Source organism: Mustela nivalis (genome assembly GCF_964662115.1).
Source record: "Mustela nivalis genome assembly, chromosome: 17".
Taxonomy (NCBI): Eukaryota; Metazoa; Chordata; class Mammalia; order Carnivora; family Mustelidae; genus Mustela; species Mustela nivalis.
This window is the reverse complement of record NC_139036.1, coordinates 37,332,128-37,347,310: the sequence shown is the minus strand read 5'-3', so window position 1 is coordinate 37,347,310 and position 15,183 is coordinate 37,332,128. Positions and strand designations below refer to the sequence as shown.

The 15,183-nt window shown below is 53.3% G+C and overlaps 1 protein-coding gene and 1 long non-coding RNA gene across 2 annotated transcripts; one reads left to right on the top strand and one right to left on the bottom strand.

Moving 5' to 3' along the window:
• The first annotated feature begins 1,039 nt into the window (after window positions 1-1,039).
• Window positions 1,040-6,001, top strand: TMEM92 (transmembrane protein 92). Its single transcript, XM_082708393.1, has 5 exons — window positions 1,040-1,197; window positions 3,821-3,846; window positions 4,817-4,891; window positions 5,033-5,228; window positions 5,472-6,001. Exons 1-5 carry the CDS (start codon window positions 1,129-1,131, stop codon window positions 5,577-5,579), a joined length of 474 nt encoding a protein of 157 aa, XP_082564519.1. The 5' UTR covers window positions 1,040-1,128; the 3' UTR covers window positions 5,580-6,001.
• LOC309852114 lies at window positions 5,675-11,123 on the bottom strand. The gene is made up of 6 exons (XR_014305078.1): window positions 10,155-11,123; window positions 9,886-10,044; window positions 9,313-9,458; window positions 8,716-9,017; window positions 7,092-7,934; window positions 5,675-7,028 (listed from the first exon to the last, which is right to left on the bottom strand). It is a non-coding gene; the product is annotated as an uncharacterized lncRNA (long non-coding RNA).
• Window positions 11,124-15,183: the final 4,060 nt, after the last annotated feature.

Genomic DNA, 15,183 nt, shown 5'->3' with positions numbered 1-15,183 from the left:
TCGTCTCCCCCGGCCTGGGAACAGCACCCCCATCCACCATCTCCACTGCACCCCCTCCCCAGGGGTCCGGGCCGCATCTCTCCTGCTCCGGCACGGAGTCCATACATCTCCTCCGTGTTTGGACATCTGGATCTCACCCCGCGCCTATGACCCCCGAGGCGGCCTTCCACTCCGCCCACCAGTCAGCTCCCCTTGGGCGGGTGCTCAGGGAAACCCTAACTCGGGACCCAGCTTAGCGCAGCCCAGCTCCGTGGGAATCCGGCGTTGGGCGATGCTGCCACCTGCCGGCGGGACCCGGGAAGCACAGCGCGCCTTGGAGGGCTGGGGCGCGGCCGCTGAGGGTGGGAATCCCGCTCTCCCAGCCGGGACCGCCTCCGCGGGGTCTTTCCAGGAATCCGGATGGGCCTGCTGGGCCGCGCCCCTGCTAGCCTAGCTTCCGCTTTTCCCGCAGCTGCCGAGCCAGGGGGCGAGTCTCCGAACCCTGGGCCTCAATTTCCCCTAGAGTCAAATAAAGGAAGTGTACGAACACATCCTCCCAGGATTGCAGGGGACCCTGGGGGGACACAAATGTACTAATGTTATGCTCCTGATATCAACCAAGCCGCCCTTCCCTCTCTTCTTGGCCAAAAAAAAAAAAAAAAAAAAAAAGGTAAAAGGTGATACCTCGCCCCCATACAATGCCTTCAAACCACTCCCGGGCCTCCCTCTCCCTCAACCTCTGTCCCCCGCAAGCCCAGATGGGAAGGGGTTTGAAGTGGGCGGTTCGCTCTGCCCGCATCCTTTCCACTCCTGGCCCGGCCCAGCACTACCTCCCTCAAGCCCGGGGCCACTTAGGAGGGGAGGGGCGGGGGCGAGCAAGGAGTAGCTCGAGAACTGACCCCATTTTTTTTTTTTTTTAAACCGGTTAACTTCTTCTACCTCCCAACTCGCAATACCCAAACCCGATCTTTTCCCCTCTCCTCCCCTCCTCCTCCCCCTTCCTGCCCCTAGTCCTGCCCTTCGCGGGTGCATAAGCTCCACCTCCATCCCCAGGCGGGGCCCCATAGGTGGACTGAAGTGGGAGAGGTCGCTGCCCCGCCTCTCCCCTCCTCCACCTACACACGGAAGCTCCTCGGCCCCCGTGCCAGGATGTCCGACACCTGGGTCCCCGGCCTCGTACCCACTTTGCTGTTCGGTCTGCTGACCGGCCCCCAACAGGTGAGCGCTTGGGAGGTGAAAGTATAGAACATTCAGGGCCCTACCCTTGTGGGTCAGGGGCCTACTTCTGGAACCCGGTCACCACCTTCCATTGTCAGGATTTCCTCGTGACCGAACGCAATTAGCGACTTCCTTTCTCTTTTTGCCGGGGAGGTGGATGGGGGGGCAGCCGGGGAGTCCCTGAGAAGGTCTGGGCTCTTGTCGCCTGCGGGGGGACCGTGTAGAGGGACCCCACCCCTGCCCACCACCGTCTGACACCTCGTGCCTCGCTGTGAGTGGGGACTTTGACCCTCCTATTAGCCAGGGCTTGTCCTTCCCGCTTCTTCCCGCCGCGTCAGAAAGCGGGAATTAGGGGGGCCTGAGGCCTGGATGCCTGGCCAGCCTGTCACCCTAACCCTGTTCCTCTAGTGCTGGGTGACCTTGGGGGAAGCTCTCGCCCTCTCTGGGACTGTGTCTGTTTGTGCCTTAGGGGAGAGAAGGCTCCTTCCACCCCTCCTGGGAGTAGCAGTAGGATTCCAGCCTGGGCAGGATTTGATCTGGCTGCTGGACCCAAGGCTGCCTTGACCTTTGAAATTAGTGATTCTGAGCAGGTCGCAGGGTTTATGCATCCCCTCATTCCTCCTGTTCTCTGTTAAACTCCGAAAATGTTGTGGGAGATCTGTCCCGTCTGGGATGGGAGATCATCCTGGCAACTGACATGGGCCTAGAATGGGAATTTTTCACTTCTACTAAAGAATGCCAGCGACATCCCGGGCTCCCTCCCCAGAACAGGGCACAGTCACACAAACGTGTTGCCTCATGGGGCTCTGCCCCCAAGCCCTGGCGCTCCTCCTCCTCAGCCGCCAGGCAAACCTGGGCGCCAGCCCTGGGCTGAGCATCCTCTTGATTCCTCCCAGCAACTTCAGGCAGCAGGGGCTGACAGGATCCCTGCTGCAGGTGTCTGGAAGCTTAGGCTCCCAGGACCATGCTAATGCTCAGTGAAACTCAAAACTGAGCCACTTCAGACAAGATGATCCCAGTTTAAAGTGGGGGAAGAGAATTCGAGAGATCTACCCTCCCAAACACCAACTCAAGATTAATTTATTAAACCTGTTCGTTTTCTGTCCTTCTTAGTTGGGGCCTGGAGAGTGGGGAGAGACAGGGTCTGAAATCTGGAGAGGGAAGAGGGTACCCCCAAGTGCCTGGACCCCTTAGTCTGTCCCCAGCTCTGCAGGTGCCTCTGTGTGCTGTGAAGCTCCAGACCTCTCTGGGCCAGCCTTTGGGGGTTGATTCCTGCTCTAGTCCCCCCGGGGCCAAGGCTTATGGGAGGGAGGCTTCCGGAAGGACCTGAGCCCGGAATGGGGAACCAGCCCATGCGTTACTGGCTGTCAATTGGATTTCTTGGCTTTACTGTCATTAGTATTTGAAAGGTGATTGAGTTATTTCAAGTCAAGGTATGAAGACTTCATAGTCTTGTTGCCAAGGTCGACATGTGTTTCTTATTGTGGTTCTTTGTCCCCCGAGGCTGGGGTGGAGTGACAGATAAACTCCCATTCCCTCCTCGGTTCCCACCCATGCATTCCCCCCCTCCGCCCTCCCTGCAGTCTGGGAGCAGCCTGGGAGCAACGAGGAGGAAATGAAACCAGGTAATAAGTGAAGGCTCTTCCATTCATTCTGCGCACATTGTGGCGGATGGGTTTTTCACCAGTGATGACAGGCCAAAATGCCTGCCTTCCCGGAGTTTATATTCTTCTGATGAGACACCCAATGCACAAGACAAGGGGAAACTTAGAGTATGCTAGATGTGGATAGGAGCGCTGTAGAAGAATGTGGTGGGGGTGCTGGCGGGGAGGAGATGGAGTTTTCAATAAGATGGTGGGGGGCAGGAGCCAGCTTTACAGATACCTGGGGTAAGACTGTTTCAGGCAAGGGTTTTATACATCATTGCTACTCCTGTGGTTAAATTCTGGACCCGTACCTGAGATGCCCCCACAGAACTGGTGCAGAAGAGGAAGGGAGGGAGCTGGGCCCGGAGAGGAGGGTCTGGGTGGCTTCAAAGAGCAGAGAACCCCACCCCACCCCCCCTGCCAGGCAGCCAGGCAGAGATCCGAAAGAAGAATAGGGGTTTGGCTGGTTGTGAAGGAGGAAGGCAGGAGGAAGAGGGCCTTCCCTGGTGTAAAACAGCCAGGAGTGTTCAGGGAACTCCCAGTGTGTGTGTGTGCGTGCAAGAGGGCAAAGAAGAGAGACTGGTTGCTGGGGGTCCAGGCACCAGGGACCACTGAAGGGGAGTCTCCAGCAAGGTTTTTGGTGATGGGATTGGCTGGGTAGGAACTTGGCCTGCGGTATGGGGAGTGATGGGATGAAAGGAGTTGCTGGTGCCCCTGATTGTAGATGAGGCATGGAAAGGAGATGGCCTGGAGGGGAGGTAAGAGGCGTGAGCTTACAGACCTGGGGGTGAGCGGGTGTGGTGCCTAGAGAAAGAGCTGGGGGTGCCCCGTGTCAGGTGGGGCTCGGGTCACAGATCTGGGAGGGTGCTGATCTACTGGGAACCTGCTGCAGGTTCTCAGGTACCGGGCAGCAGGTGGGTAGAGATGCCGCTCCCCGGTTTATGACCCCCCCAACCTCTGCCTCTTTTCTTCCACAGGCTGCTGCCAAATGTGGACTCTTCTTGTAAGTTTGGGGTTTGGGCTATAACTTCCAGTCTGGGGTGGAGACACCGCGAGTCGTCCTCTACTTGCCTTCATGGGGGGTGTGGGGCAGAAAGTCACTTCGTTTGTCAAGTTCACCCACTGCCTTTTTTGCGGAAGAGGGTTTCCCCGTTCCCCCCACTCCCCGCCCTCTTCCTCCAGCCAAGCGGGGCGGAGTCGCACTTATGGGCGTGTCTGAAGTCTAATCCCCGCCCCTCTTTCCGCCCTCTCTGGGTCTCAGGCAGTCTCTCCTTGGAGGGTACCCACCCCACCCCCGGGGAGTGGGGCCGGCAAACCCGCCTGTGCCCATCTTAAAACGTAAATACCCGAAAGCCTGAGCGCAATGAGGAGGGGCTTAGGTGGCCTGGTCCCTGAGCGGATGAATGTTTCCATCAAGTCAGCCCTGGAGGGGCGCCTGGGTGGTTCAATGGGTTAAGCCTCTGCCTTTGGATCAGGTCAAGATCTCAGGAGCCCTGAATCAGCAGGGAGCCTGCTTCCCCATCCCCTCTGCCTGCCTCTCTTCCTACTTATGATCTTCTCCCCCTGTGAAATAAAATCTTAAAAAAAAAAAAAAAAAAAAAGTTAGCCTGGATGTTCCAGGAACACACACTCCTTTTCACCTCTTAGTCCATGGGCATCAAAAAGGGTTCTCCACAATACTCCGCCCCCCCACCTGCCTGCTGAAGTCTATAGGACATTGATTACACCCATTTCGTAGATGAGGAGACTGAGACCCAGAAGGGAGTGTGACTTGGCACAAGTAGTGAGCCTAGAATCCAGCTCCTGAGTCCCAGCCCCAGATTCTTCCCCAGGGCCCCAGCAGGTCCTCTACTCCCCACCCTGCTGGGGGGTGGCTTGTGCCCAGAGGACATGGGTGAGTTTGGGGGAGTCTGGGATCTTCCTGCCACATTGGTACCAATAGTCTCTCTTTGCCCCCCTACCCCCCCCCCCAGCACGTGCCCCAAAGGATTCAAGTGCTGTGGTGACAGCTGCTGCCAAGAATATGAGCTCTTCTCCAGTCCCCTGAGGTGAGCCCAGGGCAGGCTCCTCTGGCATACCCATGGCGGGGGCACTGGGACTTCCTGCCCAAGGGGTGGTCTAGGTTGGGTGGGAGGGGCGGTGGGGACAGCCCAGGGACTCAGGGAGATGTCGGTGGTTCCTCACCCCAGGATCTTCGTCATCACCTTCCTCATCATCTTTCCCCTTTTGTGCATCTGCTGCCTGGCTAAGCGGTTCTGTCGCAGCTGTGGAGAACCAGAGCAGGACCCCCCAGTGGATCACCAGGGGCCCCCGGAGCCACCCTCCATTGCCCCCACAGAGAGGGTCAGGACGTCTACCTTTGACCCCCCGCCCCCCTACAGCGAGGTGGGTGTCTCTGTCCCACTCCTTGCTCCATTCCTCAGCCGGCCTGACCTCCCTATTGTCCAGATTCTTAGAGCAACGGGGATAGCAAGGTCGTCATTCCACCACCAGGCCCCCGGACCTCGAGGGGGCTTTGCAGCCACCATGGGGTCGCCCTTCTCCCTGGGAGGGATGCACAGCCAACACTTGGGTGGTGATGGCTGGTGCCAGGCCCTGAGAAGACTCTGTCCCTTCTTTCACTTGCAGATTATTCTGAAACCTGTCCTGCCCCCCATGGAGCCGCCCCCTCCCTACAGCTTCAGTCCCGAAGAATATGCCAGGGTGCCCAGGGGCATCAACAACCCAGCCTTCTGAGCCCCCCAGCCGCCTGCCTGCAGAGACTCCTGGGACTCCTGTGATGTCCCCACCTGTCCTGCCATGTCTCTGGCTGTCCCTGGTTTTAACTTATTGCTTTTCCTATCCCGGTTCCACCTCCGCTGCCTCTCTGGTCAGGAGCAGTGGTCTGGAGGGTCAGCATCTGCCCCACCCCCACCCCCAATCCCATGTCAGAGGCTGGCGGGAGGAGCATGTCAGGTACCTGACAGTGGGACCGGCTGTGCTGAGGTATGGAGAGGACCCTGTTTCTGGGGGATACAGACATCTTCGACTGGACAGCCAGCTCCGAGACCTTCTAGAGGGCACTCCTGTTCCTGGGAGACTTGACTGCATCGGTTCTAGAGAAGACCCCATTGTGCCCCCCATAATCTGTGTACTCACTAAATTTTAACTGATTGTCACTGAGAGTCCGCCTCTGGCTGTGTGGGGAGGTAACTGGGGAGTGAGTCCACGTGCCGCTGGGGGGCTGGGGTGTGGGCAGGCCACTGAACCCCACATCCCACCATTGATTTGTCGGTGATGAGCTTGGGCAGACAATCCATCTGTGAACCACCCTCTGGGAGAGGATCTTTGCAGATGTTTTGACCCAGACCCAGGGCTTAATGCTAAAGAGCCTGGTCCGGGAGCTGGGGGTGATGCGAGAGTGACTCTTCTTTTCTTCCCCATCCTGTCTCCCACTGCTCTGCCCAGGGGATGTGGCGCTCAGCTCCTGCCTTTCTCACCATGAGTATAGGGAGGGGGCTGGCCATCTGTGAGGCAGGGACTCTAGAGACCTTGACCTGCCCTACCCTGGAAGCTCCTGGAAGGAGAGGAAAGGGCAGATTCTCCCTCTTCCAGCCCCATGTGTGGTTCTGGGCACTCCCACCTGAGCTTATCTGTGGGGTTAACCCCTAAGAGGAAAGAAGCATTTGTCGTTGCATCACGGGAGAGAGTCTTCACGGGGCATGAGTCCGCATGGGGCCTGCAGCAGAACGTGGAGCTAGAGGACTAGCATGGAAGACGCAGAGAGAAAAAGACCCCCTCCGTGCTGGTGTCCCAGAGCTCAGGCAAGGATGCCACCTCTGCCATGACCCTATCTTTTCCCTGCTCCCCTGCAGCCCACGAATGCCAGTGGCCTTCCTCCCCAGACACTGGCCAAAACTCGGAAGGAGGACGGGCAGTGGTTTGCAGGTGGGGATGCCGCCTCCAGTGTTCTCAATAATACCCAAAATGAAACAAGAAGGGATCGTGAGGGACACAAAACATAACAGACTTTTAATTTCACAAAACAAACTGAGGGTTGATGCGGCAGAGGGAGAAGGTGGTTGGGTTATGGACATTGGGGAGAGTATGTGCTATGGTGAGTGCTGTGAAGTGTATAAACCAGGAGATTCACAGACTTGCACCAGTGTTCTCAATAATACCCAGTGTTCTCAATAATGGTGAGTGCTGTGAAGTGTATAAACCAGGAGATTCACAGACTTGCACCAGTGTTCTCAATAATACCCAGACTTAGGATGTCATGACCCAGGGAGGTGGCAGGGCTGGGAAGAGGGAAAGGCACAGCCAGCCCCAGAGATGTTAGGGAGAGGGGCTGCCTGGCTGGGGCTGGGGACAGAGCTCCCGAGGGGGAACAGTAGCTAGGGACAATACCATGTCAGAGTTAGCAGTTAGGAGAATGAGCACAGTCACAAGAAGTTTCCCTTGAGTTTCTGGGACTGATCCGGAGTGGGGGAGAAGGAAGATGTCTTTGCTGCTTCATGCAAGTGTGTGTAGCCCCAGGTGGAGAAGTCCCAGGGCTGATGCTGCCCTCACTGGGTAAACACCCACCTTCGGCGGGGGGCACATTAAGCAATGGGCTTTGCAGACCGTAAGGAGGAGGACCTCTTCAGCCTGGATGCCGCCGCCTTTCATCGAAGATGGCACAAGACCCTTCAGTCCTCCCCAGCAGCCCCAGAGTGGCCTGAGGGCAAGTCTGGTCCCCCTGAAACCCAGCCTTGCTGGGACCTGGTGGCAGACAACAGCCAGTTCTAGGTGTCTCTGCTTATGGCTGCGGGGAGGGGAAAGAGTATAACCCTGAAGTGTGACATAGCAGCATCCTTTCCCACCACAAATCTTTGCAAAGCTCCTACTATGTGTCAGGCGCTATACCTGGCACTGGGTATCTGTTAAAATCGAAAATGCACATGGCCCAGCAGTTCCAGTTCTAGGAAGGAGCCTTCAGAGAAGCTCAGAGAAACCCAGGAAGATGTCCAGTGCAGCATTGTAGCTGGGGGTGTAAATCCAGTTACGCAGCCATCGATGGGAACCAATTACACAACGCCAGGTCCATCCACGGTGTGAGTGCAGTGCAGCCTTTAAAAAGAACAAAGGAGGGGTACTTGGATGTCTCAGTGGTTTAAAGCCTCTGCCTTCGGCTCTGGTCATGGTCCCAGGGTCCTGGGATGGAGCCCTGCATCCGGCTCTCTGATCAGCAGGAAGCCTGCTTCCCTTTCTCTCTGCCTGCCTGCCTCTCTGCCTACTTGTGATCTCTGTCTGTCAAATGAAAAATAAAAAATAAAAAGGACAAAGGAGATCTGCAGCACCAGCCTGTCACAGCGCTCATCATTTATTGTCACAGGCAAAAGGCAAGTTACAGAATAATAGTCTGTGATCTCAATTTGTAAATACATACTCGATCATGCATATTTACATATATATATGCTTCTTTCCTTTATGAATGTTTAGAAAAGATCTAGAAAGATACAAATGAAACCACACCCACTGCCCCACTTGTAACAGTGGTTGGCACCGTGGGATTTTTTTACCTTGTGTACTTTGTCGTTTTTTGTTTTTTTAAGATTTTATTTATTTGACAGACAGAGATCACAAGTAGGCAGAGAGGCAGGCAGAGAGACGGGAGGAAGCAGGCTCCCTGCTGAGCAGAGAGCCTGATGCGGGGCTCAATCCCAGGACCCTGAGATCACGACAGGGTCCTCTGCTGAAGGCAGAGGCTTTAACCCACTGAGCCACCCAGGCGCCCCACTTTGTCATATTTTTTTCCAAGGAGCAAGGATTGCTTCCTTGGATTTTAAAAAAAAAAAAAGATTTTTTTAATGGAGATAATAGGCAGCTTTAGAAGTTTATGAAGACTCGCCTTGTGGACTTTGGTCGACAGCAGTTCATATATGAGGCCAGCTATGGGGGAGAGGTTGGAAGAGCTCCGACATTTGGCACACATACGACGTAGGCAGTCAGGGATGAGATGAGCAGCGGGCAGGCGAAAGCCTGGACACCTGCCAGGCGTTTGAGGACATGTGATCCCCACATGTTAGCTGAGGCAGCTCTGGGACTGGCAGGCAGGCCATCCACATCGGGAGTCTGGAGGGTTGGTCGGGTGGATGACAATTTCCCAGTGGCTGAGAACTCCTCCTTCGCACCTGGTTTAACAGATCGAAGCTAGCGAAAGAACGATGAAAGATGGAATCACAGAATGAATGAATGAATGAATGAATGAGTGAATGAACGAAAGAAAATAATTAACTGGGAGGGTGAACGACAGAACGAGGGTGCAGATCTGCCGCCGAACGTTTGTAAGGACACATGTGACCTGGTCAAAACCAGAAGGGCACTCCTTGGGGCTGTGTATGCAGGAGACTTTCCCGAGAGGAGGGGGTGCGCAGGGGAAAGCTGTGCAGCAGGGGGCAAGTTGGGGATGGGGGACTGGGATGGCAGCAACAAGAATCTCCCCCACCCTGAGGCTGAGATTTAGAACTCCGGATTCTGATCTGGAGGTTTCCGGCACCGGCATCCCTGGGTCTCATTTTCTCTGTACGGTGGAGAGGTTCATCGCTCCCAGCTCTGGTAGGATGTAGCTCTCGGACTCCCATGTGGGGAGGGCTAAGGAGGTCAAAGAATTCACAGATCGCCCTTGACTGCAACAGCCTCACCTCCACCCCTCACCCCCCCACCATCAGCCACACACTCCAGCGTGTCATCCATCAAACCTCCAGCCCCAAAGGTTACCTCCTAGTCTTCCAGCTCAGATACTGCCTTAGCCCCAGGGCAGCTGTTCTCTGAGCCCCTGAGCCCTCTGAGCCTTAGCCCCCATGCAGGGCCATTTGCCCCGTATGGCGCCACGCGTCGCTCACCTCTTCACCCAGCCTGGAGACCTAGATCCAGCCTGATCATCACCGCCCTGCCTCTCCCCCGACCCTGCCTCTCCCCCCACCCCCCTCCACCCATGATACTCTCCTGGCAAAACCGCAGACTCTGGTTGGGTCCAGGTTTTGCTTAAGAACCAGCACACCTGGACGGTTGGGCTCACTTTAGAATCCAAACTGTAGATCTCAAGCGGGCCCTCAACTCCTCCAACACCCCCCTAGAAGCTTCCCATCCTCATTCTTGAGATGGCTGATGCCTGTCTTCTACTCTCCGCATCTTCCACACTCTCGGCCTCTATTCCAGCTGGGGATGGTGCCACGGACTTCAGAGACAGAAATGGATACAGTCACAGGAGAGCCACCTGACACCGCCCACCCCCCAACCTCGGTGACGTCCCCCTGCTGGGCTCTACCCCTTGTTCCCTCTCAGTACCTCATCCCCCGAGTGATGCTTCATCAGCCATTTCTCCCTCCCGAGTGGACCTTTGTCATTATCCTCTGGGCATAAGTACGCCTCATCGCCCGTCTTATTGAAGCCCCGCCGTGGTACCCTCATTCCCGTGCCCACTGTTCCGTGCCCCTCCCCCACTACATCCTGTCCCATCGCGCTCCAGCCAGCCCTTTGTCCCCGTCGTTGACCTGCAGTGACTCTCTTGTCCATGCCACCACTGACCTACATTTTGCCGAAGTCAAAAATCAGTTCTCCAACCTCATGTACTCAGTCCGTCGGTGACATTTGACACACTTGGTCACTTCCTCCTTGAAAAACTTTGTTTTCCAGATGTCCCTGATGCTACCCTCCCTGGGCTTCCTCCTACTCGCCCTCAGCTCCCTGTCAAGCTCCTTCACTCTCCCCTCCTCCGCCATCTCTGAATGATAGCTGACCTGAGGGACCCGAGTTGACTTTCGCTCTGTCCTTACCTTCACTCCCATCCAGAGTGGCTGTCATCAGGTTCTGTGTCGTCAGAAACCATCTACTGCCCGATGGGTCTCAAATCTTTATCTGGGGCTGAGACGTCTCCTTTGAACTGCAGATGTCTGTCTTTAACTCCCCTTCGGCTACCTAACATCTCCACGGGGACACTGGAGGAAGACGGCACGGCCACCGCTAGGTTCTACTTCCTTCCAGCCGGCCCCAAGTCTTAGTCCTTCCCAAGTTGTCCCATCCTAAATAGATGGCAGTCGGCCAGCTGCAGAGGCCTGAAACCAGGGATTGTGACTTCCCTCTGTCTCTTATCCTCTCGTCCTGCCTCCATGTTAGACCCATACGACTTTTCTCCATTTCACTGTCCTAGCGATGGACCGAAACACAGTCAGGTCTAGCCTAGGCCATCCCAGGGACATTCTAACTGTCTTGCTGCTCTCGTGTCCGTCTTGTCCCTTCTGTTCATCCTACACACTGAAGTCAGGGAGAGCTTTCTAAAGCTCACATAGGACACATCATTTCGCTGCTTGGAAGCCTCTACTCGTTGCCCTTTGTAGTCAGAATAAAATCCACCCCCTGACTTTGACCTGCAGGACACACCAGGTGTGGCCCCTCCCATCCCCTCCAAAATCACCTCTTACTTCTCCCCTCCCTCCTCGCTGCATCCCAGCCATGGTGGCCGTCTCTCTGAGCCTTGACTGTCCCGATAAGCCTGGTTCAGGGTATCTGACCGCCTTTCTGCTTGGATCTGTCCCCCTCCCCTCAAGTTCTCCCACAGTCTTCACATGGTGGCCACCTTTTCATCACGCTTGTTCCAGTTCAGCTGTTACCTTCTCCGAGAAGCCTTCCCTGACCACCCCACTCTGTGACACTCACAGCGCCGCACTCTCTTCCTTACCGTGCTTCCCAGGACAGGAAGGGCTCTTGTTTCTCTGTGTGCTTACGTGTTTACATTCTATTTCCTAGCTCTGCACCCAGCCTCCTCAGGGACCATGTTTTGCCACGTCCCTGGTCCCATCCGAAGTCTAGAGTAATGCCCGTGTGGCAGACGTCCCTCTTTGTTGACTGACTCACCCTGTCACCACCATGCTCACAGCCACCTCGAAAGCAAAGCTCTAAAGTCCCATCAAGAGAGACACTAGGTTAAGGAACTGCTTGGGTGCAGTTTATGTCAACATAAACCCGTTTTCCTTCTCACAATCCTTGTGGAGCTTTGGGATCCTATCTTCCTACTGAAATTTGAGCGAAATGTTGATGTAGTCCAACCTCTTATTATTATGGGTGAAATGAACAAAGTCCAGAAAAGACAATGTGACTCATCCCAGGTCGCACAGCTGGGCAGGACCAAAAGTTGGATTTAAAACTCAGTCTTAGGGGCACCTGGGTGGCTCAGTGGGTTAAAGCCTCTGCCTTCGGCTCAGGTCCCGATCCTCTGGGATCGAGCCCCACATTGGGCTCTCTGCTGAGCAGGGAGCCTGCTTCCTCTTCTCTCTCTCTGCCTGCCCCTCTGCCTACTTGTGATCTGTCAGATAAATAAATAAAATCTTTAAAAATAAATAAATAAAGATAAAACTCAGTCTCAGGGCGCTCGGGTGTCCAATGCTTGATTTCAGCTCAGGTCATGATCTCAGGGTCATGAGAGGGAGCCCCAAGTCGGGCTCCACGCTCAGAGGGCAGTCAGTGTGCTCTAGGTTCTCTGTCTCTTTTTCTCTCTCTGTACCCCTCTCTTCCCACTGGGCACACACACACGCCTTCCCTCTCTCTCTCTAAAAATAAGTAATCTTAAAAAAAATAATAAAATAAAACTCATCGGTCTCCTCAAGGTGATGGAGAAGGAGAATGAATTAGTGGGTGCCTGTGGTCAGGGGCGACATGGGGTTGGGAGTGGGAGGGAGCAGGTATAGCTATCAAGGAGTGGCAGGAGGGAGGTCTTTGCCTTGGCAGAACAGCTCTGAACCTTGTGTGCAGAGGTGATTACGACAGATCTACATGGGTGATAAAATGACACACACACACATTGTCCTGGTATTCATTTCCTGATTTTGAGACTGTGGGTAAGAGGTACCCACTGGGAGGAACAGGGCAAAGGGAACCTGGGACCTCTTCCTACTGTCTTTGTCACTTCCTATGAACCAACAATGATTTCAAAATAAAAAGATTATTTAAAAAAAAAAAGTCAGTTTTCTGCCTCCATGTTCAAGAGGTTTTCTTTTCTTTTTTTTTTTTTTTTTTTTTACGTTGTTAAAGATCATTAGGTCAAATTTAAGTTCAGGGAATGTGTCCAGGGTCCCAGGCAAAGCCTCATTTATTGCATTTGTTCAGGTGCAGTTCATTTAAAAAAGTCTTTTTTTAAAAAAAGATTTTTTATCTATTTATTTCACAAGTCAGACAGAGATCACAAGTAGGCAGAGAGGCAGGCAGAGGCGGGGGGTCGGGGGGGAAGCAGGCTCCCCGCCAAGCAGAGAGCCCGATGCGGGGCTTGATCCCAGGACCCTGAGATCAGGACCTGAGCCGAAGGCAGAGGCTTTAACCCACTGAGTCACCCAGGCACCCCTATGTGCAGTTCATTTAAACTAGTCATTTGGGCGTGGGGGGATATAATTCTCAGCTGCTCCACTGCACTGGTGAATGCAAAGATGAATCCATCTTCTCCCTCTTTCACACCTGACCATGACTTTCTTGTCACCAAATGCGTTTCCTCCTCACACAGAGGCAAGAGGAAGAAGATCTCAAGTTCAGGGATGTTTCCTGGGCATCTGGGTAGACCTCCGTAGGGCATGAGATGCATATTAATATATAATATATACACATAGTTATCACATGCTATAGTTTGTGGACTTCTGAACTAAAACATAATATAAATAAATATTATTCTTCCATGTTTTATCCCCCTCCCAGCTTGCCTGTGGTGTTCGGTTGCTTTTCTTGTGGTTTTGTTTGTTTTTCCGATTTCGTTTCCATTTTTTTCTTATTGCAGTAAAAGATACAGAACATGGAAATTTACCATAACCATTTTATATATTTTTTAAATTTTTTATTTTTTATTAACATATAATGTAGTATTAGCCCCAGGGGTACAGGTCTGTGAATCGCCAAGCTTACACACTTCACAGCACTCACCATAGCACATACCTTCCCCAGTGTCCATAACCCAACCACCCTCTCCCTACCCCCCACCCAGTACCATAACCATTTTTAAGTGTACAGTTCAGGTGGTATCAACTCATTTGTGATGTTGTGCAGCAGATAGTAACTCTCCATTTTCTCCTTCTTTCCCTCCAGTCCCTGGCAATCACCATCCTGCTTTCTGTCTCTATGACTTTGACCCCTCATAGATAACTAAGTGCCTCAAAAATGGAATCATCCAGAATTTGTCTTTTGGGGCTGGCTTATTTCACTCGGTATAACATTGTCAAGGTTCATCCATGCTGTCGCAAGTGTCAGAATTTCCTTCCTTTTTAAGGTCGGACAATATTCCATTGTATGTATATACGACATTTTGCGTATCCATTCATGTGTCATGGAACTTGGGTTGGGTAGTTATTGTGAATGGTGCTGCTTTGAATTTGCTGTACACGTAGCTCTTCAGGAACTTGCTTTCAATTCTTTTGGGTGTATACATATCCACAAGTGGGGTTCCTGGACCATATGGTAATTCTATGTTTAGGGTTTTTTTTTTTAAGATTTCTTTATTTATTAGAAAGAGAAAGCATGAGTGAAAAGGGCAGAGTGAGAAGTAATCTCAAGCAGAGCCCACACTGAGAGCAGACCCTGATGCCGTGCTCGATCCCACGACCCTGAGATTATGAGCTGAGCCAAACCAAGAGTCATATGCTCCACAGACTGCGCCCCCAGATCCCCCTATATTTAGTCTTTTGAAGAAGCGCTAAACTATTTTCCACCATGCTGTACCAATTTACCTTCCCACCAACAGAGCACAAAGGTTTTAATTTCTCCGCTCATTTTCTGGGTTTTGCTTTTTGTTTTTGTTTGTTTGTTTGTTTTTGAAAGGCAGACAGCCACATGTGGCACGTCATCTAGCTGTGTCTGGAACCTTGGAAGCTTGACTCTATGACATTCTCCTACAAATGGACCCCGAGAGCTCGTTTGGAGCTCCTAGCAGGGGAACAAAGCTACTGGTATACCCTTGACCGGAAGAACGGTCCTCCTCTATGGGGGAAGGGCATCCTCTTCCATGGAGCGAGCACGTAGAGTGGTGAGGGTGAGGAAGTGACACCTGCCTAGCCTGTCAGATCAGCCTCATCGATCCTGGCGATTAGTGGGGTGACAGATGTCCCAGCCAAATTGCCCTCATAACCTGTTTTCTGGGGGTTTTTTGGACAGTAACCATCCTAACGGGTGTGAGGTTGTATCTCACTAGATTTCCATTTCTTTCATGATTAGTGATGCTGAGCATCTTTTTGTGTGCTTTTTTGGCTATTTGCAAATCTTCTTTGGAGAAAGGTCTGTTTAAGTCCTCTGTCCATTTTATGTATGTATGTATGTATGTATGTATGTATGTATTTAGAGAGTGCAG

Coding starts and splice junctions, on each gene's coding strand:
- TMEM92 (XM_082708393.1), top strand. CDS start 1,129: ATGTCCGACACCTGGGTCCCCGGCCTCGTACCCACTTTGCTGTTCGGT. Junction 1,198..3,820: donor TGCTGACCGGCCCCCAACAG/GTGAGCGCTTGG, acceptor TTTCTTCCACAG/GCTGCTGCCAAATGTGGACT. Junction 4,892..5,032: donor CTCTTCTCCAGTCCCCTGAG/GTGAGCCCAGGG, acceptor TCCTCACCCCAG/GATCTTCGTCATCACCTTCC.